This window comes from Pseudophryne corroboree, chromosome 1 (assembly GCF_028390025.1).
Source record: "Pseudophryne corroboree isolate aPseCor3 chromosome 1, aPseCor3.hap2, whole genome shotgun sequence".
Lineage (NCBI taxonomy): Eukaryota > Metazoa > Chordata > Amphibia > Anura > Myobatrachidae > Pseudophryne > Pseudophryne corroboree.
In genome coordinates, this window is record NC_086444.1 from 39,656,523 (window position 1) to 39,682,500 (window position 25,978).

The 25,978-nt window shown below is 47.2% G+C and overlaps 1 protein-coding gene across 4 annotated transcripts in view; it reads right to left on the reverse strand.

The window, feature by feature from the left end:
* The window catches only part of PSTPIP2 (proline-serine-threonine phosphatase interacting protein 2), a 134,330-nt gene that overhangs the window by 5,058 nt on the left and 103,294 nt on the right, over nt 1-25,978 (reverse strand). For all 4 annotated transcript variants that reach the window (XM_063958376.1, XM_063958392.1, XM_063958367.1 and 1 more), the window contains exons 7-13: nt 16,740-16,841; nt 12,743-12,788; nt 11,166-11,245; nt 8,213-8,311; nt 7,312-7,408; nt 4,476-4,533; nt 3,225-3,259 (exon numbers count right to left, since the gene is read on the reverse strand). In XM_063958376.1, the coding sequence (XP_063814446.1) occupies nt 3,225-3,259; nt 4,476-4,533; nt 7,312-7,408; nt 8,213-8,311; nt 11,166-11,245; nt 12,743-12,788; nt 16,740-16,841 (517 nt within the window). The remainder of the gene's footprint in view (nt 1-3,224; nt 3,260-4,475; nt 4,534-7,311; nt 7,409-8,212; nt 8,312-11,165; nt 11,246-12,742; nt 12,789-16,739; nt 16,842-25,978) is intronic.

Below are 25,978 nucleotides of genomic sequence, written 5' to 3' on the forward strand. Positions count from 1 at the left end.
TGGCACTCGCCAGGGGCGCCAGTCGAGGAGGAGCGCCATCCAGAGGTGCCACCCACGGGCAGTAGTTACTGTAGATTCACTTTTAGAGGCAGCAGCTATCCCCCCACCCCTGTGTAGTTCCGCACCAGCAGGGATGCCCAGTAACGACCACAGCATGCAGCTGCTGGAGGTGTAGTGTACAGTATATAGAGTTTCTTGTCTGTATTGTGGTGTGGTGCTGGACCTGGCGCCAATTACAAAGGCTGTTGCTGCACTCTTTGATCATTAATGGTCATCCCTCCTGTGAAGAACTACATGGGGGTGGAAGGATAGCTGCCACCTCTAAAAGTGAATCTACAGTACCTAAAAGTGCTGCCTTTAATAGTAAAATCAACATGCGGGCATACAGTACGTGTATCTGGCACTGCGGGGGCATACAGTACGTGTATCTGGCACTGTGGGGGCATACAGTACGTGTATCTGGCACTGTGGGGGCATACAGTACGTGTATCTGGCACTGTGCGGGCATACAGTACGTGTATCTGGCACTGTGGGGGCATACAGTACGTGTATCTGGCACTGTGGGGGCATACAGTACGTGTATCTGGCACTGTGGGGGCATACAGTACGTGTATCTGGCACTGCGGGGGCATACAGTACGTGTATCTGGCACTGTGGGGGCATACAGTACGTGTATCTGGCACTGCGGGGGCATACAGTACGTGTATCTGGCACTGTGGGGGCATACAGTACGTGTATCTGGCACTGCGGGGGCATACAGTACGTGTATCTGGCACTGTGGGGGCATACAGTACGTGTATCTGGCACTGCGGAGGCATAGAGTACGTGTATCTGGCACTGTGGGGGCATACAGTACGTGTATCTGGCACTGTGGGGGCATACAGTACGTGTATCTGGCACTGCGGAGGCATAGAGTACGTGTATCTGGCACTGCGGGGGCATACAGTACGTGTATCTGGCACTGTGGGGGCATACAGTACGTGTATCTGGCACTGCGGGGGCATACAGTACGTGTATCTGGCACTGTGTGGGCATACAGTACGTGTATCTGGCACTGTGCGGGCATACAGTACGTGTATCTGGCACTGCAGGGGCATACAGTACGTGTATCTGGCACTGCGGGGGCATACAGTACGTGTATCTGGCACTGTGGGGGCATACAGTACGTGTATCTGGCACTGTGGGGGGCATACAGTACGTGTATCTGGCACTGTGGGGGGCATACAGTACGTGTATCTGGCACTGTGGGGGCATACAGTACGTGTATCTGGCACTGTGGGGGCATACAGTACGTGTATCTGGCACTGTGCGGGCATACAGTACGTGTATCTGGCACTGTGCGGGCATACAGTACGTGTATCTGGCACTGTGCGGGCATACAGTACGTGCATCTGGCACTGTGCGGGCATACAGTACGTGTATCTGGCACTGTGGGGGCATACAGTACGTGTATCTGGCACTGTGGGGGCATACAGTACGTGTATCTGGCACTGCGGGGGCATACAGTACGTGTATCTGGCACTGTGGGGGCATAGAGTACGTGTATCTGGCACTGCGGGGGCATAGAGTACGTGTATCTGGCACTGTGGGGGCATACAGTACGTATATCTGGCACTGCGGGGGCATAGAGTACGTGTATCTGGCACTGCGGGGGCATACAGTACGTGTATCTGGCACTGTGGGGGCATACAGTACGTGTATCTGGTACTGTGCGGGCATACAATACGTGTATCTGGCACTGCGGGGGCATACAGTACGTGTATCTGGCACTGTGGGGGCATACAGTACGTGTATCTGGCACTGTGGGGGCATACAGTACGTGTATCTGGCACTGTGGGGGCATACAGTACGTGTATCTGGCACTGTGGGGGCATACAGTACGTGTATCTGGCACTGTGGGGGCATACAGTACGTGTATCTGGCACTGTGGGGGCATACGTGTATCTGGCACTGTGGGGGCATACAGTACGTGTATCTGGCACTGTGGGGGCATATGTGTATCTGGCACTGTGGGGGCATACGTGTATCTGGCACTGTGGGGGCATACGTGTATCTGGCACTGTGGGGGCATACGTGTATCTGGCACTGTGGGGACATTTGAGTGTCCGGCACTGTGGGGGCATACGAGTGTCTGATACTGTGGGAGCATACTGTATGTGTATCTGGCACTGTGGGAGCATACTGTATGTGTATCCGGCACTGTGGGGGCATACAATATGTGTATCTGGCACTATGCTTGGAGGCATTACAGTATGTGTATTTGGCACTGCATTACTGGGGTAATTACGTGTAATGTACTATACTGGGGGACATTACTGTATGTGCATCTGACACTATACTCGGGACATTACAGTATGTGTAAGGAGAACTACTGTATTGTGTGTAAGGCTGCTAATTGTGTGTGTGCATGTGTAGGGGGTGTGATTATACAGTATACTGTATTTATAGTTTGATATCATAATATAAAATTGTGAGGCCATGCCCACTTTCCCAGGAGCGTGGATGCCTTCCCATATATATGGGCACTACTGTGTGGCATAATGTGTATAAGGGGTAGTACTCAGTGGTGTATCTGTAATGGGTGCAGTGTGTACACAAACACTGCACCCATTTCTCCTATACAGTACCTGTACTCACCTTTCCAGAGTCCATCGGTGACTGTGTGTAGGCCTCCTCCTCTCCTGTAGCAGCCGCTGCTATTGAACTGAGCACTAGAGACTGTGGCTCAGTGCCAGAGTCTACAGCGCATGTGTAGTACTTTGAAAAAATGGTGCAGCGGCCATTTTTCAGAGTCCTGCGCATGCACTGTAGACTCTGGCACTCCGAGTGCTAGCAGCAGCGGTGACGGCTGCGAGAGAGGAGTCTGCACACGGGTCCCCTCCTCTCTACAGACGCCCCTGGTACTACTGTGTAGCATAACGTGAATAATGTACTGTACATTACTGTGCTGTGTAATGTGAGTAGGGCACACTATTGTGGTGTACTGTCATTTGAATTGGGGTACTACTCAATGGCCACGCCCCCTTTTTGGCACACGTGCCTTCCCTATTTCAAATATGGGGGGGGGGGGGGCACCAGTCCTTTATTTTGCCAAGGGAGCTCGGATTCCTAAATACACCCCCGAGTTAAATATTTCCTTTTCCAGATAAGAAAATAATAGCCTAATAGAGACAGTTTGACTGTCTAACCGCACAATGCAAATATCTAACATACAAAGTGCTCACCTGGCTGAGTAGTGGGCGTCTGCTGAACCCCCCGTCTGCAAAACACAACGTGACATTGGTAAATACGTCAATGAGAAAAGCATAATCATCCCCGCAATGTATCCTGTATGGTGGCTGTCACACATCCGTAACTGTGCCCGGGCGAAGCTTGGTGGCTGAGACACTGGGGAAATATGCTGCGGTCACAGACAGGAGACCAAGACCCCCCCCATATTTCTACTACTGGGCTGGAGAGCAAAGCAAGTCCTACTGGGATTACTGATTGCAGATACCGGTCTACCAGGGTACACTGGGCCTAATTCAGACCTGATCGCTGATGTGTGTTTTCGCACAGCAGCCGGTCAGATCTGAGCTGCACATGTGCCGATGTTGCAGTGCGCCGGCGCATGCCAGACAGCCGACAGCCGTCTCAGCCCTGCGATCGCCTCTGCCTGATTGACAGGCAGAGGCAGTCGCTGGGCGGGAGGAGGCGGGCCGGCGGCGTTTGCCCGCCGTTTAGGGGACGCGGTCCGGGCAAAACAGGCGTCCCCGGGCCGTACGGGGAGCGGGCCACGGTGGCTGTGTGACGTCACACGCAGCCGCTGTGACTCTTACAGCGACGAGTAGCTCCCTGCCAGCGCCCAGGAGCTGCGCTGGTAGGGAGATACTCCTAAAGTACAAAAGCATCGTCACTGTGCGTGGCTTTTGTACTTGTGCGGGGGCAGGCCTGACATACGGGGCGGACTAGACCTGTGCTGGGCGTCACCCCGCATGTCAGGGAAGCCGATCATTTAGCACATCTACGATCAGGTCTGAATTAGGCCCAGAGATAGAATGAAGGTCGCAGGACACATGTAAGGACTTTGTTTTAGTTCTCTGTGAGGTCTGGACCTACGCGGTGTAGGGATTAATAATTCCTATGATAATACATGTTAGCTGTGGCCCTGTTTGTATTGTAAAATGGACCAAAATGTGTATGCCTTCACTAATATCCCTGTAGCATCTGGGTCCATGCATCATTTCAGCTAGACCCCAGGAGCGTAGCCAGTGCGGCAGGGGCTTAATTGGGTCCCCGGAATCTCTTTTGGGGATCCCTGATTGTCAGATCGTCAGATACGCAATAAGTGTCGTTAGAGCCCCTATATTTCGGGGTCCCGGAACGACGGCACAATGATAGAACACAGACACTTTGGGCCCCAGCGGAAAAAAATTAAATATTATAATTATTAATATTCCAGAAATAAAAACAACAATTTATACTGTGAATTGCACCTTATTGCTGGAGCCGAGTTCTTCTGGTTATTGTAGAAGTTTTCATACGGGATGGGAGCTGAAAAGTAAAGAATAAGCACATTGTCATTACGCTAACGAGGAACAGTTAATTCTCCTGTATTGTCGCGTATCAGCCGGTGATGTCACTTTCACATTCTGTGTGATAAGGGCGATTTCTGCGTGTTCTGCACATCCCCTGGGTCTCCTCTTTTATAGTACTGCTCTACTGCTTGTGATTACTACTAATTATACGCACATCAGTGTCAGCGGCACAGGTTGCATCATCAAGAAATGCAAAATGTTGTCAAACTTTAATATTCCAATAAATTGTTACAGCTGATTTTACACTTCTCCTTCCGCATTGTACACCACACGCGGTGCCCAGATATACTGTAGTATTGTGTGTGGTCATACCACTGGACTGGTTGTGGCTTTTAGTACAATAGCTAATGTTATAGTACAAAAAAAATAACAAAATACATGGGGGTCTATTTACGAAGCCTTGGAGAGAGATAAAGTGGACGGAGATAAGGTACCAACTAACCAGCTCGTACCTGTCATTTTTCAAACCGAGCCTGTAACATGACAGTTAGGAGCTGATTGGCTGGTACTTTATCTCTGTTGACTTTGGAGGTAATTCAGAGTTGATCGCAGCAGCAAATTTGTTAGCAGTTGGGCAAAACCATGTGCACTGCAGGGGGAGGGGGGCAGATATAACATGTTGCAGAGAGAGGTAGATTTGGGTGGGTTATATTGTTTCTGTGCAGGGTAAATATTGGCTGCTTTATTTTTACACTGCTATTTAGATTTCAGATTGAACACACCCTACCCAACTCTAACTCTCTCTGCACATGTTACATCTGCCCCCCCCCCCCCCCCACTGCAGTGCACATGGGGCCTAATTCTGAGTTGATCGCAGCAGCAAATATTTTAGCAGCTGGGCAAAACCATGTGCACTGCAGGTGGGGCAGATGTAACATGTGCAGAGAGAGTTTGATTTGGGTGTGATGTGTTCAAACTGAAATCTAAATTGCAGTGTAAAAATAAAGCAGCCAGTATTTACGCTGCACAAAAACAATATAACCCACCCAAATCTCTCTCTCTGCAAATGTTTTGTCTGCCCCCCCCCCCCTACCGTGCACATGGTTTTGCCCAATTGCTAACAAACTTGCTGCTGCGATCAACTCAGAATTACCCCCATGGTTTTGTACAACTGCTAACAAATTTGCTGTTACGATCAGATCTGAATTAGGCCCTGTATCTCCATCCAAGGCTTAGGGGGATATGTACTAAGCAGTGATAAGAGTGGAGAAGTGAGCCAGTGGAGAAGTTGCCCATGGCAACCAATCATCATTGACATAACATTTATAATTTGCATACTACAAAAGTATACAGAGCAGCTGATTGGTTGCCATGGGCAACTTCTCCACTGGCTCACTTCTCCACTTTCATCATCGCTTAGTACATCTCCCACCTGGTAAATAGACCACGTCTGGCATTTATTACACTGGGCATTTGCACCATGAAACGTGATTCCTTTGCATGCTTTGGTTAGACATACATTATGCTAGACACATCTCCTTGAGAACAGGAGAGAGGTGGAGGATGGGAGAAGCGTCAAGAACGGCTGTGGGATGGAGGACAGCTAAGTGCTAAAGGACAGGAGAAGGTGGATAACAATAGAGGGGTGGATAACAGGAGAGGGATGGTGGGTGGGGGATGGATGGAGAACAGCTAGGAGTGGAAGACAGGAGAGGGCTCAAAAACAGGAGAGAGGTGGAGGACAGAAGTAGGGTGGAGAACAACTAAGGGGTGGAGGACGTGAGAGGTGAAAAACAGGAGAGGGCTAGAAAACAGGAGAGGGGTGGAGGACAGAAGTAGGGTGGAGAACAACTAAGGGGTGGAGGACGTGAGAGGTGAAAAACAGGAGAGGGCTAGAAAACAGGAGAGGGGTGGAGGACAGGAGAAGACTGGAGGACAGGAGAGGGATGAGGGTGGAAGAAGATTGGAGGACAGGAGAGTGGTGGAGGACCGAAGAAGATTGGAGGACAGGAGAGGGTTGGAGAACAGGAGATGGGTGGAGGACAGGATAAGAGTGGAGGACAGGAAAGTGATGGAGGACAGTAAAGGGGTGGTGGACAAAAGAGGGCTGGAGGACAGGAGAAGGGTGGAGAAAAGGTACTTGTCAACACCAGCATCAGGCTAGTTGGATGTATGAACCTCATTACACACCACAACCTGTATACTCTCTTATATACTGTATCTGGTCTCCTCTTTCAGTTTCTGTGGTCACCATCAGTTGCTCTCCCCTCCCCCTTGTCTCTCTATCACTCAATCGTTGCTGTTACCCTACACTCCTCCATCTTCTCATACTGACAATGTGAACAGCACACATGCAATTTTGACTTACATATTTATTTATTTTTCATGTAATTGGGCAGGACTCCAATAATAGTGAAAATCAAATACCTGTACAGTATATGGCCATTGCATGGCCACACAAGAACATTACATGACCACACAAGAACTTTGCATGGCCACACACAGGCATCGGCATGGCTTGGCTACACAAGAGCTGCCCAGTGTGCCTATATATATATATATATATATATATATATATATATATATATATATATAGATAGATAGCCCTGAGCACAAGGACATCACATGGCTAAAAATGAGCATTGCATGGCCACACAAGAACATTGCATGGCAATACAAGAACATCACATGGTTATACATGAGCATCAGATGGTTCCACATGAGCAACGGCATGGCCACTTGTGGGCATCACGGACATAGGAAAAGGTTACAATAAGAGGCTGAGTAGACATACCTGGGGGTTTACTTCCTGTTTTATGATTTTCTGTGAAGTATTCTACGTCTTTCTCTATACTGCATCCTTCTAGCGCTTTGCGGACTTTTTCACACATCTAGAAGATTAGAGGAACAGCATGTGAGGACACAAAGGTATGTGGTACCCCCTAAGACCTGCGTTCCCTAGTGGTGACCATGATTCATCATCCCTGATCATTATTCATCCTGTAACTGGGACTACAGACACAAAGTACACGTCGCTTTTCGCTGAGTTTAGGATTTATTTAATTAAATGCAAATAAGGTCACACGATCCACAGCTGGATCATCCAATATGAAACCTATGCTCCGGCCTAGGGCCCAGTGGGCTCTGTAGGGCCCAGATTACTCTTACATGCTTTATGCTGGGTTTTGTTTTGGTTTGTTTTACCATTAAGTTGCCAGTAAATGGTCTACGGCCCCATAGGGGTCTTAATCTGGCTCTGGAGGCTACTCTTCTAGTTCATGTGATGCATTTAGTGGCGATATATAAGTAGTTCTGGGACACTGGACATTAATGTAACTCGTCTGAACCGACAGATACTGCTCTAGCAGCGATGGTAATTGGTTTAAATCTTGGCAATAGTAAAAGTCACACAGGTAAGACTAGCAGTGGCACCATGAGGTTGGGGGATGGTACAAAGCACCAGGTCACTGTAGAGACCCGATAGAGCAGGTGAAGCATAACCCACCCGAAATGCAGCAACAACTCCCCGAATGCATTATTATAAGTTGAACAGTAGTTTCCTCACCAGGAAACCCAATGTTCTGTTTCCTATTCCATGATTTTATTGACTGGGTCTGGGTAGAATTCTATACCTTCATTTCTTTATATCCCTTTTTCCTCCTAATCACTAGTAGACGAGAGAATACTAAACCCACCACATCGTTGGTGATACACTGCTGCGACAGCTGGTTGACGTGCGTCCACACTGCGTTCCTGTAATAGTTTATTCTCTCCCAATCCTGGTTCTCAAAAAACTACACATATTGTGCAGGGAAAAAAGAAAGGAAAAGATACATTTTAAAAAAATTTACACAGCGCAAATCACACTTATTATAAAACAACGAGATTCATTATGGTGTGAGGCGTCATTTGTATATCAGGGGGTTGGGGCTGTTTTACCGGCTGCTGCGATCCCGGCCGCAGAAAGCTGGCGGGAGGGGAAGGGGGGGGGGGGGGGGGGAGGCGCAGTGCAACGAAGCCCCTTGCGAAGTCAGGTAATAGGTGTCACTGATAACTCCAAACTGTGCCCCTCTGAACACGAATGAGTCAGAAACTTTACTGACAGTTCCAGATCAGCATATTATTAATGTCCTAGGGAACAGCATTAAATTTGGTATTCCCAGGTATAACAGCCCCAGATGAAGTGTACCCCACCACAGGTCACATGACTGACTTCTAAAATGCATCTAGATAACCCACAGTGACACCAAAACCTGCTTTTATCAATGACATAGTAGTGAAGCAAAAGGGAGAGAGATACATCTGCACACTTGAATGATCTGAATTAACGATCTTAGTTCATTGATAAATAAATCAATGAAACCCCAATATACATGTGTCTAAATTAGACTTTAAGCCTCTCTGGGGGTGCGACCCTATTACAACCAAAATATCAAAACAAATATAGAGAACTAGAAAGACGGTTGTGGAGTTGGGTGCACAGTATCAATTGATAGGATTGATTATCAAATTTAAAACGTAACTTTTATTACTTCTATTAATATTCAGAAGGTCCTTGTCTAGGGACGCATACAGCAAAATATAGAGGTTAAAACATATGACAAATACAGACACATAAGTGATATAGAAAGGAAAATGTGAGAAAGATTCTTAAAAAGTGGGATCACTACAATGACTCCTGCAATGAGTATAATTGTTTATATATAGGACGTTTTCCACTCAGGATATAGCTTAAATCACATTTATTAGTTCTGAATATATTAGATATCATGTAGAGCGTTTAGGTATAGCCACAGGTGTGATATATCCCCTTATAGATGACTAATGGGCGAATCCATGCAGCTAGAAGTGTATATGTTTGTCAAAAATTGACACTAGCAGGTTCTCACGGTACTCGCACTATATTTTTATTAGAACGTTCACACAAATGATGTGCACAGGTAAGTATACTACAGTCCACACTTAATTGAAAGTGAAAGGAAAAATGTGTTACAAAATATCCTGGGACTGATCTGGCACAAAAGCAACAATTGTTGCAATATCAATTCATATAGTGAGACAAGGATTCATGGGGATGTTGCTTCACTGATGTATGTGGTATTGACAAATCACACACCCTGTACACAATGCACTCTAACCGTTGTTGATGATACATATGTGCTATACTAGAAATGCATCATTTAATTTAATTAGCTGTGACACTGTATGTTCAGTGTGCCGTAATACACTGCGGGAGTACCAAGATATTGAAAGAACATGTATGTATCTTTCAACGATGTGTAATAAGGCAGTATTCCTAATACCCTGAGGGGTCAGTTCTCCCAATTTGGGATGAGTGTACTCTCTAAAATAATGGTCTAATATGTTGCAATCATTTCATGCATAATTAGTGTTGCACTGCTTATAATACAATAGCAAGAAGCAGAAGCAGCATTCCAAGCCCTGGTTCATAAGGGCCTTTACCTCAGGCCATTGCTGCAACACAGAGAGTAATTAACTGCTTCTGTGTATAGCAACATATATATGTGGATTACTACATTAGTATTTAATATGTTGCAATTACCTTATGCCTAATTATTAGTGCATGGCTAAGTGTAAAATAGCAAGAAGCAGCAACAATATTCCAAGCCCTGTCTGACAAGTATATTACAGTCTATGAGTCAGCAATAGTGATATTTACAACCAGTAGAATTATTTTAGAGAGTACACTCATCCCAAATTGGGAGAACTGACCCCTCAGGGTATTAGGAATACTGCCTTATTACACATCGTTGAAAGATACATACATGTTCTTTCAATATCTTGGTACTCCCGCAGTGTATTACAGCACACTGAACATACAGTGTCACAGCTAATTAAATTAAATGATGCATTTCTAGTATAGCACATATGTATCATCAACAACGGTTAGAGTGAAGTGTATACAGGGTGTGTGATTTGTCAATACCACATACATCAGTGAAGCAACATCCCCATGAATCCTTGTCTCACTATATGAATTGATATTGCAACAATTGTTGCTTTTGTGCCAGATCAGTCCCAGGATATTTTGTAACACATTTTTCCTTTCACTTTCAATTAAGTGTGGACTGTAGTATACTTACCTGTGCACATCATTTGTGTGAACGTTCTAATAAAAATATAGTGCGAGTACCGTGAGAACCTGCTAGTGTCAATTTTTGACAAACATATACACTTCTAGCTGCATGGATTCGCCCATTAGTCATCTATAAGGGGATATATCACACCTGTGGCTATACCTAAACGCTCTACATGATATCTAATATATTCAGAACTAATAAATGTGATTTAAGCTATATCCTGAGTGGAAAACGTCCTATATATAAACAATTATACTCATTGCAGGAGTCATTGTAGTGATCCCACTTTTTAAGAATCTTTCTCACATTTTCCTTTCTATATCACTTGTGTCTGTATTTGTCATATGTTTTAACCTTTATATTTTGCTGTATGCGTCCCTAGACAAGGACCTTCTGAATATTAATAGAAGTAATAAAAGTTACGTTTTAAATTTGATAATCAATCCTATCAATTGATACTGTGCACCCAACTCCACAACCGTCTTTCTAGTTCTCTATATTTGTTTCAATGACATAGTATCCGGAAAAAGATTTAATTGTACATTACCACGCAAGCCATAACGTGCTCCGTCTGCCAGTCTTCCCGAATTTTATCCAGGAGGTTTATACTTTGCTGATATGTCTTATCTGAAGGGGGGGAAAAAACAAAAACAAATGAAAAATACATCAGACAATTTAAAGAATAAGCCAACCCATTATAGGTGATGTAAATATCACCACCTGTGAATTACTGAACTAAGGGGTACATTTACTAAGCAGTGATAAGAGCAGAGAAGTGAGCCAGTGGAGAAGTTGCCCATGGCAACCTATCAGCACTGAAGTAACATCTATAATATGCATACTATAAAATGATACAGAGCTGCTGATTGGTTGATGGGGCCACTTCTCCACTGGCTCACTTCTCCGCTCTTATCACTGCTTAGTAAATGTCCCCCTAAGGCCCAGATTTATCAAGCCTTGGAGACTGATAAATTGCACAGAAGTAAAGTACCAACCAGCCAGCTCCTAACTGCCATGTTACAGGCTGCGTTTGAAAAATGACAGTTAGGAGCTGATTGGTTGCTACTTTATTACCGTGCAATGTACAGTATCACTCTCCAAGGCTTGATAAATCTGGGCCTAAGTATCTGAGATAACTGCTGTGGAGGGGGCGGAGCTTCACATGCTTACATCACTCAGCATAGACAAGAGCTACAAGCCACCAAAATTAAAGCTCAGTGTGATTTGTAGTCTCCTAGGTAACAATAATCTCTATCAGGATAGGACACTAGTACTTGCAGTCTCACAACCGCTGCAAAGGTGTCAGACACCGCCATATATAATGGAATAACTTTAAAGAGATAGCGCTGATGGAAACTAAAGACCATATTTGGTCTTTTTATCCGGTTAAGGTCTCTTCTTCTTCAGTCCCGTCGCAGTATCCCGCTTGCTACCTTTTGATTATGCTAGAAGCACTTTTCATAAGAAGAGCCCCTCGTACCTCCATTCTCCGGGCATGTTTGATATGGCATTTGCACAATGGGGGTCATTCCGAGTTGATCGCTCGCTACGGATTTTCTCAGCGCAGCGATCATGGCAGAACGGGGCTAATCTGCGCATGCGTATGCACCGCAATGCGTAGGCGCATCGTACAAGTACAAAGAGGTTTGTGGTTTTGCACAGGTTCTAGCGACACTTCCAGTCGCACTGGCGGACGCAAGGAGATTGACAGGAAGTGGGAGTTTCTGGGTATCAACGAACCGTTTTCTGGGAGTGTTTGAAAAAACGCAGGCGTGGCCGGGCGTTTGCTGGGCGGGTGCCTGACGTCAATACCGGGACCTTCGTCGCAACAATCATCGCACAGAATAAGTAACTACAGGGCTGGTATTGTTCTGCGCAACATGTGTTTGCTACCACTTGGCTGCACAGGCGTTTGCACTCCTGCAAAGCGAAAATACACTCCCCCGTGCATGGCTGCTAAAAGTAGCTAGCGAGTGTTCAACTCGGAATGAGGGCCTATATGCGACCACTTTCTTAGGCTCATTCTCGGCATGAGAACCAACTGCATTTGGACGTGCGTCTGACGCAAGAGTGAACTCAGAGTGAAATGATAATAGGACGTGTAATATGTACTATAACACTTACCAGCATCTTCCGCGGTTACCTTGGAATGAGCCAGTTTTGTGTAAATCTGAGACAAATGACAGAAGACAAATGTACATGTCACCGGTGTGGCTCTACACATAATACAAGGCAGAACAGAAACTTACCCAGTAACTGTGCTCAGGACGTAACACTAAGCTTTAATGGCACGGCCCTGGCTGTGCAGCTTCCCCCCAATGCTGCCCTTATATCTGCTACTGCCATCGCCTGTTACAGGGCAGCAGCTGTGTTGTCCGTGCCTCGCCCACGGGAATATGTCCTATTTATGTGACTCAGAAGGCCAAGGGGGAAGGGCACAGACAACACTACTGCATGCATGCAACTAGGCATGGGGGGACCAACATGGCTGTGGGATGTAGCCTATAATAAACAATATACTTTTCTACTTTTTAGATTACCAAGTAAGATTTGTGTTTAATAATGTTGAATATTTTATTATTAAACACTTCCTTTACTGTTTTGGTATCTTAGGGGCACCATTTCCACTATATTAGAACAAGATGTCAAAAAAAGGGTTGTTACAACAACCCTCGTTAACTACCATGGAAACCACAGTCACATGACACATGATATAGTGAGCAGAAAGGCTTTGGAACAACCCTCTGAGCTCAATCTCCTCTGTGCATCATATGATTTGCTGAGAGATGTACGGCTGTGTGTGTTACTAGCAGCCATACTGGTCTACACTCTAGAGAGATTTTGAAAAGGAGATGATTTATACAGAGACCACTAGGAAAGGACTGTCAGATGCATGTTTTAACCCTTTGCTGCTAAACCTAAATTAGCACTTTATGGATTGATCACATTCCAACATTAATTCAGAATTGTTTATGCAGTACAAGTAGTCATTATACCTTGTTATTTAAAAAATACTTTTATTTTCCAGAAAATACCATTAGTTTGCTTATTTCTCCTCTCGCAGCGAGGACAATCTAGCCAAATTTGCCACACAAAAAGGGTTTATTATTAAAAGTGAACTGAAAGCAGACAAGTGAAGTTTTATTCCAACCACCATCAATAAATACTTCTGAATGAAACACATGAAGCGGCTGATTCTGAGTCGCAAGTTGTGCGAATACAACTTCAGACTCCTGCGGCGCACTGGGAACGTATGCTAATGCGACTATACGCCCGTATTCTCAGTTTTAAGCATCTGCACTGCTCCGTTCACAAGAAAAGCCTTTGGGGATTATGTACTAAGCCCTTGAGAGAGAAAACGTGGCGGGAGATAAAGTACCAGCCAATCAGCTCCTAACTGCCATGTTACAGGCTGTGTTTGACTTTGGAGGAGATGTATGATCCTCCGATATGGGGGAGAACAGTGGTATCCACTTCAACAGCTGCAGGTGTTGTTGCCCACACAGCGTTGTCCCTGGCTGCGGCGAGTGCCGGCTGTGGGCTGCGTGTGAGACCTCGCAGGAATAGCGAGATCTCACGCATGCGCATTGGAGCCGGCCAGGGGAGCGACACAGTGCATCACCACTAAGCTGATGCGCTGCAGTCTCAGGTGGGGATCGCCGGAGGGGGGAGTTTTCACTTGCCCGCTTTGGCATCCGAGATCTTCCTACATCTCGGCGCTGCTGCTTCCTGCTTCACATCGGTAAAGAGGCGAAGCAGGAAGCATTATACTCGCACGATAAGTGACCTTCAGTGACGTTCACATGTGACAGTATTTGCACATTCCAGTATTGTAATATGCGATCACAACGGGCTGTTGTATGATCCAGCACATTTAGGGACAGAGGCTACTTCTGGGGAGGGTTCCAGGAGAACCCTCCACCGGCTACAAGTGCAGTGAGTAGCCCATAGGCTACAATGGGCCCCCGTCACCTTCAGATGGCGGCAGCTGCGAGGGCCAATATCGGAAATGCTTCACGTTCCCAAAGCTGGTAAATCTGGCAGCGTCGCATCCCGCATAGAAACCTTATGGGGGATGCGGCTGCCGGCGGGAGTGGATGGATCGCATCACGTATCGGAGAGGCGCTGCGGTCCCTCCTACAAACATTCGGGTGATACCTAATATTTGCGGCTAACCCTAGAAAACGGGTGTTTTCGGGGAAATAGCCGCAAATATGCAATGATAAGAAAGACAGAAAGAAAGAAAGACAGAAAGAAAGAAAGAAAGAAAGAAAGAAAGAAAGAAAGAAAGAAAGAAAGAAAGAATATGAAGATAACATGGTACATGGATGACATAACGGATACATTAAGGCCAATAAACACCATATAATACATAGGATACATATCTACCATCCTGTGAGTCCCTCTGGCCTCTATCTCCACAGTCCTGAGTCTCCTCCATCTTCACCCCACCTTCAGTTCTACCCAAACTGCAGTATTCGCCTAACATACTGTATATATGTCCAACTGGTTTTCTCACAGTGTGTTGAAAATCCAGATAAAGACATTCTGACTATTGACATTCTTGTAAAATAACCAACCTAAGTATTCAATCCATTGTTACGTAGAACCCTAATACAGATCAAGGTTCTATGATAAGAGCATTCACTTATTTGTAGTGCAACGCAGTCTTGCCAAATGACTTTTGAACTTATTTAACTTCCACAAATCTAGGTGACAATCAAAGAGGACATCTTGGGTCTATTGTCCGGCCCTCAGTGTAGATCAAATGTCACCAGTTCTGATTACCATACAGTAACTATTCTGAGTCTGTTTCCATAGCTACGCAGGCCTGATTCAGAGGTTTACGTATACCTCCGATGTTTGTGGGTCTGCGCACGCGTGATGGCAGCGGCATGACTGATATGAGCAGGGGCAGCGAGAGGCGGGGAGCATTCTACAAAATGGGTGCAACCGACGGTCGTCATGGTGATACGATGCTGCGTCTTCGGATGCAGCACTCGGCTCAGCGATGCATGCAGGTGGCGTTAGAGTATTTTAGCATCGCTGCTGCCCATTGCCTCCATCTCTGAATTACGCCAGTCTGTGTAAATTTATGACTCGCACGTAGCTCTGGATACACACCCAACACCCGTAAAACGGTTCTTTTCTGTACCTTCAATTTGTGGGTGGGATGTATCAAGCATCAACCATCTGTAGTGCGATATATAAGCCCATAGGCTTCTATTGGGCAACGTCATCGCCCACCGCGTCCAAGCCCCAGAATCTATTGCATTCCAGGGTTTGGTGCATATGCGGTAGCTTCCTGCATCCTGCCCCGCTGCTGACCAGCTGCCATGGGGGATGGGATGATGATTTGAAGTACACTTGAAGAAAATGGAGGCAATGTGTCAGGGGCTATTAATAGAAGAGGGGGGCCCCCGTCCAGTCCCTCTCCTCTCTAGCTGGCAGGGTAGCAGACTGAGCACTAGGGTCACTAGTAGACACACTAGTGCACTGTGCAGGTCTCCAGGAAAATGGCGCAGCGGCCATATTCCCGGTGATTTTTCTACTGCGTATGCTCGAGCCATTTTCCCAGTGATTTGTGCTGCGCTGCTGCCGCCCGGTGCGGGACTCTGGAGGGGATGCGGTCAACATCCCGCTGGACGGGATCCCGGCGGTCGAAATACCGCCGCCGGAATCCCGACCGGCACAATCCCGACATATTCTCCCTCCGTGGGTGTCCACGACACTCATAGAGGGAGAATATAATAGTGTGCCGAGCGTAGCGAGGCACCGCGCCCGCAGCGTGGCGAGCGAAGCGAGCCCGCAAGGGGCTGCGTTCCGCTCGCCACCCCTGTCGGGATTGTGTGGTCGGGATTCCGGCGTCGGGATCCCGTCCAGCGGGATTACGTACTGATCCCCTCTGGAGGGGTATTTTAGAAATGTGTACAAAGTGGGCCCCCCTGGACCCAGGGGCCGTGTACACCGCACACCCTGCACCCATTACAGCTATGCCACTGCAGTGTGTAGTCATTTCATAGGCTGCATCTTTGTGACTATAGATTCAGCCCACAAAATGGCCGCCCACGCTGTATGGGGGTCGCAGCCGCAAAGTGCCGTCGACATGTACTGCAAATACCTTGTCCTGTTGTTTCTGATTCATATTGTTTTTGTTGCACCGTGCGACATTCTGTTCCGCTTCCTCTTTTTCCCGACACTTCTGCTCATAGGTCTTCTTACACTGCGGGAACACACAAGTAGCACAATGAGTGGGGGCTGAGTAATTGTATAGCGGTCTTTTTTCCAGGGAGTATCTATGAAACTTGGTGCCAAGGAAGTGTTGGCCGTCTCCATAGCAACCATTCAGACGTGTGTTTACATTTTCTATACTGCACTAGAATAAATCTCATCGATTGATTGGTTGATGGTGAAGGATAACAACACTTTTTTCAAAAGAGACAAATATTCCCCAATGTACTTGTTAAATGTGCACTCATACTCAGCTGCTGTCCCAGAATGTCCCGGCGCCATTCTGCGCATGCGCGATCTGCAGACCACACATCTGCGATAGTAGGACATAAGCTACAATGGGGTAACGCCATCTGGGGATGGTGTTATTCTATTGGGGGAGGGGGGTAAAGCGTTCCGGAGCTTGGTAAGTCCAGCAGCCCTGCAGCCCCCATAGAAAATGGTTGTAGCTGCATTTGTGGATGAGAATGGAGGGACTGCCGGCAATATTGACTGTGATCCCGCCATAATACATGCGGGGGATACTTAGGCCCAGATTTATCAAGCTTTGAAGAGTGATAAATAGCAAACAATCAGCTCCTGTCATTTTTCAAACACAGCCTGTGCCATGGCAGTCAGGAGCTGATTGGCCGGTACTTTATCACCGTGCAATTTATCACTCTCTAATACCCCGTTCACACTGCACAAGTAACTCTGTATTTTGCCGGGTCGACACGGGTCGCTGTGCGGTGTGCACGGGTCACTGCCGAATTCCCGGGTCGCCTGACCCGGTAAGTCAACCCGGGAATTAAGAAGGATTATTCCCGGGTCAGGCGCAGTGTGAACGGGTTACCCGGGTCGATGCGACCCGGCACCCGTTCACAGCATAGGGAGAGGCGGCGCGGAGATGATCTCATCTCCAGTGCTGCCTCCGCACCTGCCCCCGGTGCCACCTCTGTACTCGGCCCCGATGGCAACTTGACTCGGCATATTGCCGGTTCGGGAAGCCAGTCTGAAAGGGTCCAATGCCGGGTCACACCCAGGAAGGACCCGTATCCATTTCCCAGGTGCAAGCCGGCAATGGCAATCTGAACGGGGTATAAAGCTTGATAAATCTGGGCCTAAGTACTTGCTGGTACCCTCCAAAAAGTAAGTAATATCCCTCATATATTTAATGATAAATAGGCCTGTAAATATGTAAAAGTAGAAAAACTGCATAATTTGAGGAAAATAGAAATACAATTCTAATACTTGTGATTTATGGAGGACGGTAGCTGGGCACCTGGCCACCATCAGGGTTTTGCAGTAGTGGGCCTATTTCTGTGCAGGGGCCTGGGGATCCTGTGCATGGGTGGGTCACTCACTATACTGGAAACCAGAAGAACTCTCCCAGATTCAGGCCCCTCCCGGAAATCCCAGGCGATCGGTCAGTGTGGTCTTGGGTTTAGCAGGCGCCTTCACTAACACCGCAGGACATTTCTGTATTGGGGGTAATTTATCCTTCCCAGTTTTCCAATACACTTCTTTTCTTATTTCCTTTTCGAATTGTGATCTATATATTTTAATAAGTAAAACTGAAACCTACCGATGTGTCCGCGCTGCCAGACTGTGCCACTAACGGTATCACAAAGGTTGTACTATATTGCTACAGGCAGCCTGACGATGATGTCACACAGGAGAGAAAGTTACTGCTTAGTCACCGGTCACTCCCTGTCTCTCCTCTGATAAATGACCAAGCCATGAGCGGTAGTTACATGGTCAACACTTACGCACTTAGTAACAGAAGTAACAGAAAAGTGCCCGGGCGCCACGGATAGATAAGCAGCAAACAAAACTGGTCAGAGAGGTATCCCCAATACCACAATGAATAGGTGAATATGAAAAATTTAGACCAGATGAAGGTGGTCATTCCGAGTTGTTCGCTCGTTGACGATTTTCGCAACGGAGCGATTAAGGCAAAAATGCGCATGTGCATGGTACGCAGCGCGCATGCGCTAAGTATTTTAGCACAAAACTTAGTAGATTTATTCACGTCCGAATGAAGAATTTCCATCGTTGAAGTGATCGGAGTGTGATTGACAGGAAGTGGGTGTTTCTGGGCGGAAACTGGCCGTTTTCTGGGAGTGTGCGGAAAAACGCAGGCGTGCCAGGATAAAACGCGGGAGTGTTTGGAGAAACGGGGGAGTGGCTAGCTGAACGCAGGGCGTGTTTGTGACGTCAAACCAGGAACTAAACGGGCTGAGCTGATCGCAGTGTAGGAGTAAGTCTCGAGCTACTCAGAAACTGCTAAGAATTATTTATTCGCAATTCTGCTAATCTTTCGTTCGCAATTCTGCTAAGCGAAGATACACTCCCAGAGGGCGGGGGCCTAGCGTGTGCAATGCTGCTATTAGTAGCTGGAGAGCGAACAACTCGGAATGAGGGCAGAAGTGCGCTAATCATATAATAGTGAGCAATTGATACTTCCCTCGCGATTCTTCTGTCGTGGGACTTTAAATGTACTTCAAACAATTGGGGTCCATATCAAACACCAATAGTGATTGATATCACTCACTTGTGATTCTGTGAGGAGACCTGCAAAGCATGCACTGTGTGGGGTTGCTTAGCAACTGTGTTCTGACACAGGCAAGCAGCGCCGCTTACCTGACAGTCTGTGATTCCCGGCGCAGGGTCGCGCCGGTGACGTCATCGCCCTTCGGCAGGACGCGGCGGCCCGCAGTCCACTATTGGTGTCTGATATGGACCCCAATTGTTTGAAGTACATTTAAAGTTCCACAACAGAAGAATCGTGAGGGAAGTATCAATTGCTCACTATTATATGATTAGCGCACTTCATCTGGTCTAAATTTTTCATATTCACTTACGCACTTAGAACTAGAGATGTGCGGGTCGGTTCTCCAGAAATCCCAATCCACCTGAATTTTGTGGATCCGAACTGAACCTAAAACCCGGTCCGGATCTCTCGAGAAGATCCGATCTGTGTCCTGGTTTGGATCTTCCCGTAGTTCGGAAGTCAGATTTTAAATCTGAATTTTGGGCAGGAGGTAATGAAGTCTGAGTTTGGAGGCAGTGCGGGATGCCATCCGAACATGGTTATGCATTGTACATGTTTGATTGCCCCTTTAAAAAAATGTCCGAGTTCAGACGGCACCCAGCATGGCCGCCGAACTTGGACTTCATTTGGCCGCCGAACTTGGACTTCATTACATCCCGTCCTTTGTGTTTTGGATTGAAAAAAAATTACATGGTTGTAGCTGGGTTTTTTTTCCATTTTTAGCAATGATTTTCAAAAATTTTTTTTATTGATTTTGAAACTGAATCAAAACATTTGAAAGTGGTTTTTCCAAAACAAGATGATGAATTAGCACCAAAACCAAAACATGGGTTCCTTTAAACATTGAGGGTATCCAATTACCTGCGGTCAATTGCCGTAGGTAATTGTAGCGCCGGGGGCTATCCAATTATCCCTAATAACCTGGTGCTTATCCCTCAATGCCCCTTTTACATGCGATAATGGGACGTAGTTGGGATGCCGGTGCCGGAATCCAGACACCTGTCAAAATTCAGATGCCGGAATCCCGAGAGGCAGAATCCTGAATGTAAGTATACCAGGGAGGGTAGGTTTAAACTGTGGGGTGAAGGGTTAGGTTTAGGCAGCGGGGAGGAAGGGTTAGGCTATGGGAAAATAGGATTTTAATACCTACCGGTAAATCCTTTTCTCTTAGTCCGTAGAGGATGCTGGGGACACTTCAAGAACCATGGGGTATAGACGAGATCCGCAGGAGACATGAGCACTTTAAGACTTTCAAAGGGGTGTGAACTGGCTCCTCCCTCTATGCCCCTCCTCCAGACTCCAGTTATAGGAACTGTGCCCAGGGAGATGGACATTTCGAGGAAAAGGATTTATTGTTAAACTAAGGCGAGATACATACCAGCTCACACCTCAAGCACGCCGTACAACCTGGCATTCAACACAACGCAAGTCAACGGCATGAACAACATCAGCAACAGGCTGACCACAAACGTAACACAACATGTGTGTAACCATAACTAATAACTAATAACTGCATCATACAGTACGCACTGGGACGGGCGCCCAGCATCCTCTACGGACTAAGAGAAAAGGATTTACCGGTAGGTATTAAAATCCTATTTTCTCATACGTCCTAGAGGATACTGGGGACACTTCAAGAACCATGGGGTTTATACTAAAGCTCTAGAACGGGCGGGAGAGTGCGGATGACTCTGCAGCACCGATTGACCAAACATGAGGTCCTCATCAGACAGGATATCAAACTTGTAGAACTTCGCAAAGGTGTTTGAACCCGACCAAGAAGCTGCTCGGCAAAGTTGTAATGCCGAGACCCCCCGGGCAGCCGCCCAGGACGAGCCCACCTTTCTGGTAGAATGGGCCTTCACTGATTTCGGTAACGGCAATCCAGCCGTAGAATGAGCCTGCTGAATCGTATGACAGATCCAGCGCGCAATAGTCTGCTTGGAAGCAGGAGCTCCAATTTTATTGTGAGCATACAGGACAAACAGAGCTTCTGTTTTCCTAAACTGAGCTGTTCTGGCGACATAAATTTTCAAAGCTCTTACTACATCGAGAAGCTTCGATTCCAGCAAGGCGTCAGTAGCCACTGGCACCACAATAATAGGCTGGTTCAAGTGGAACGATGAAACCACTTTCGGCAGAAACTGCTGACGAGTCCTCAATTCTGCTCTATCTTCATGGAAGATCAAATAAGGGCTCTTGTGAGATAAGGCCGCCAATTCAGACACCCGCCTGGCGGATGCCAAGGCCAACAGCATGACCACTTTCCAAGTGAGGAATTTCAACTCCACCTTTTGTAAAGGTTCAAACCAATGAGATTGAAGGAATTGCAACACCACGTTAAGATCCCACGGTGCCACTGGGGGCACAAAGGGAGGTTGGATGTGTAACACGCCTTTCACAAAAGTCTGAACCTCTGGAAGGGAGGCCAATTGTTTTTGGAAGAAAATCGATAAGGCTGAAATTTGCACTTTAATGGAGCCCAACTTTAGGCCCACATCCACACCTGCTTGCAGAAAATGGAGAAAACGTCCTAACTGAAATTCTTCTGTAGGAGCCTTCTTGGATTCACACCAAGACACATTTTCTCCAAATACAGTGGTAATGTTTCACCATCACTCCTTTTCTATCCTGAAGAAGTGTGGGAATGACTTCACTGAGAATACCCTTTCGGGCTAGGATCCGGTGCTCAACCGCCAAGCCGTCAAACAAAGCCGCGGTAAGTCTTGATATACGCACGGCCCCTGCTGTAACAGATCTTCTCGTAGAGGAAGAGGCCAGGGATCTCCTATGAGTAATTCCTGAAGATCTGAATACCAAGCCCTCCTTGGCCAGTCCGGAACAATGAGGATCGCCTGAACCTTTGTTCTTCTTATGATCCGTAGCACCTTTGGAATGAGTGGAAGCGGAGGGAACACATACACCGACTGAAACACCCATGGTGTCACTAGGGCGTCCACTGATATTGCTTGAGGGTCTCTCGACCTGGAACAATATCTCTGAAGCTTCTTGTTGAGGCGAGACGCCATCATGTCTATTTGAGGAATTCCCCAACGACTTGTCACTTCTGCAAAGACCTCTTGATGAAGACCCCACTCTCCTGGATTGAGATCGTGTCTGCTGAGGAAGTCTGCTTCCCAGTTGTCCACTCCTGGAATGAAGATCGCTGACAGAGCACTTGTATGTCTTTCCGCCCAGCGGAGAACTTTTGTGGCCTCTGCCATTGCCGATCTGCTCTTTGTTCCACCCTGGCGGTTTATGTGCGCTACCGCTGTTATATTGTCCGACTGGATCAGGACGGGCAGATTGCGAAGAAGATGTTCCGCTTGAAGAAGGCCGTTGTAAATGGCCCTTAACTCCAGAAAGTTTATGTGTAGACAAATTTCCTGGCTTGACCACCTTCCCTGGAAGGTTTCCCCCTGTGTGACTGCTCCCCAGCCTCGGAGACTCGCATCCGTGGTCACTAGGATCCAGTCCTGGATCCCGAACCTGCATCACTCTAGGAGGTGAGAGCTGTGCAGCCACCACAGGAGTGAGATTCTGGTCTTGGATTTCCGGTGCATATGCAGATGGGATCCGGACCACTTGTCCAACAGGTCCCACTGAAACACTCTGACATGGAATCTGCCAAATTGAATGGCCTCGTAGGCTGCCACCATCTTCCCCAGCAATCGAGTGCATTGAAGGATTGACACTCTCGCTGGTTTCAGAATTTGTTTGACCAGACTCTGAATTTCTAGAGCCTTTTCCACTGGAAGAAAAATTCTCTGTAATTCTGTGTCCAGAATCATTCCCAAAAATGACAGCCGTTTCATTGGAATTAACTGTGACTTTGGCAAGTTTAGGAGCCAACCATGTTGTTGCAGAACCGTCAGGGAGAGCGTAATGTCCTGCACCAGTTTGTCCTTGAATCTCGCCTTTATCAGGAGATGGTCCAAGTACGGGACAATTGTGACTCCTTGCTTGCGCAAGAGAACCATAATTTCCGCCATTACCTTGGTGAAAATCCTCGGAGCCGTGGACAGACCAAACGGCAATGTCTGAAATTGGTAATGACAATCCTGAATGGCAAACCTCAGGTAAGCCTGATGCGGAGGATATATGGGGACGTGTAAGTAGGCATCCTTTATGTCGACCGACACCATAAAATCCCCTTCCTCCAGACTGGAGATCACTGCTCTGAGAGATTCCATCTTGAATTTGAATTTTCTTAGGTAGAAATTGAGGGATTTTAGGTTCAGAATTGGTCTGACCGAGCCGTCCGGCTTCGGGACCACGAACAGACTTGAATAAAAGCCTTCTCCCTGTTGTGACGGGGGTACCGTGACAATGACTTGATTTTGACACAACTTTTGTATTGCATCGCATACTACCTCCCTGTCCGGAAGAGAAGCTGGTAAGGCCGATTTGAAAAATCGACGAGGGGGAATGTCTTGAAACTCTAGTTTGTACCCCTGGGACACTATTTCTAATACCCATGGGTCCAGGTCCGAACGAACCCAGAACTGACTGAAGAGTTTGAGACGTTCCCCCACCGGTGCGGACTCCCGCAGAGGAGTCCCAGCGTCATGCGGTGGATTTGGCAGAAGCCGGGGAGGACTTCTGCTCCTGGGAACCTGCCACGGCCGGAGATCTTTTACCTTTTCCTCTTCCTCTATTAGCAAGGAAGGCATAACCTCGGCCTTTTTTGTATTTATTTTGCCGAAAGGACTGCATCTGATAGTGGTGAGCTTTCTTTTGTTGTGGAGGAACATAAGGCAAATAAGACGACTTACCCGCGGTAGCCGTAGATACCAAATCAGCGAGGCCGTCACCAAACAATACACCACCTTTATACGGTAGAGACTCCATAGCTTTCTTAGAGTCAGCATCAGCATTCCATTGATGAATCCACAATGCCTTCCTAGCTGAGACTGCCATGGCATTGGCCCTTGATCCCAAGAGGCCAATATCTCTCGCCGCTTCCTTTAGGTAGGCTGCAGCGTCCCCGATATAACCCAGCGTTAAAAGGATGCTATCCCTATCTAGGGTATCAATTTCAGATGACAAATTATCTGCCCACTTCTCGATAGCACTACTCACCCACGCAGATGCAATGGCTGGTCTGAGTAGTGTACCTGTGGTGACGTAAATGGATTTTAACGTATTTTCCTGTCTACGATCCGCAGTATCCTTAAGGGCTGCCGTGTCAGGAGACGGTAGAGCCACCTTTTTAGACAACCATGATAGAGCCTTGTCCACAATGGGGGGTGACTCCCACTTTTCTCTATCCCCAGAGGGGAAGGGATACGCCACCGGAATCCTTTTGGGAATCTGAAACTTTTTGTCAGGATTTTCCCACAGCTTTCAAAAAGAGTATTCAGTTCATGAGAGGGAGGAAACGTTACCTCAGGTTTCTTTCCCTTATACATACAGACCCTAGTATCAGGAACGGTAGGGGCCTCAGTGATATGCAATACGTCTTTTATTGCCACAATCATGTACTGAATGCTCTTTACCAATTTTGGGTCTAATCTGGTATCACAATAGTCGACACTGGAGTCACTGTCCGTGTCAGTATCTGTGTCTGCCAACTGAGTAAACGAACGCTTATGTGACCCCGAGGGGGTCTGGACTTGTGAAGACACAACCTCCACAGATTTTTTCCATGCCTGGTTTTGAGACTCAGATTTATCTAATCTCTTACTAATAAGAGCCACATTAGCATTCAAAGCATTCAACACATTTACCCAATCAGGAGTCGGCGGTGCCGACAGGGTCACTCCCACAGCCGTTTCTGTCCCTAATACAGTCTCCTCCTGGGAAGAGCACTCCGCCTCAGACATGCCAACACACGTGTACCGACACCTACAGACACACTGGGCATATAGGGGACAGACCCACAGTAAAGCCTGTCAGAGAAACACAAAGGGAGTTTGCCAGCTCACAACCTAGCGCTTATCCCGGTTCTGAAACACTTATATATTGCCTCAGACCTGTAGCGCTTAAATAATTAACTTATTTTGCACCAAATGAACTGTGCCCCCCCCCCCCCCCCGTTTTGCACCCTGTTACTTGCACAGCAGTGTTGAGGAAGAACCAGCGTCTCTGCAGCTCTGTGAAGAGAAAATGGCGCTGATGTGAGCTGTGAGGGCTAAGCCCCGCCCCCTTAATGGCGCGCTTCAGCCCAGCTATTTTTTAACATATTTATACTGGCGGGGGTTAGGATTTAGTGCCTAGGCACTTATACCACTCTTTGCCAGTCTCATATGACGTTTTATATGCTGCCCAGGGCGCCGCCCCCCCCCCTCCCCGCACCCTGCACCCTGTAGTGCCGCTGTGTGTGGGAGCATGGCGCGCAGCACGACCGCTGTGCGGTACCTCAAAGCCGGCACTGAAGTCTTCTGATCTTCTTCTACTCACCTGTCTTCTGACTTCTGGCTCTGCAAGGGGGGTGACGGCGGGCTCCGGGAATGAACCCCTAGGCGTACCTGGTGTTCCAAACCCTCAGGAGCTAATGGTGTCCTGTAGCCAAGAAGCAGAGCCTTTAACTAACTGGAAGTAGGTCTTACTTCTCTCCCCTAAGTCCCACGAAGCAGGGAGACTGTTGCCAGCAG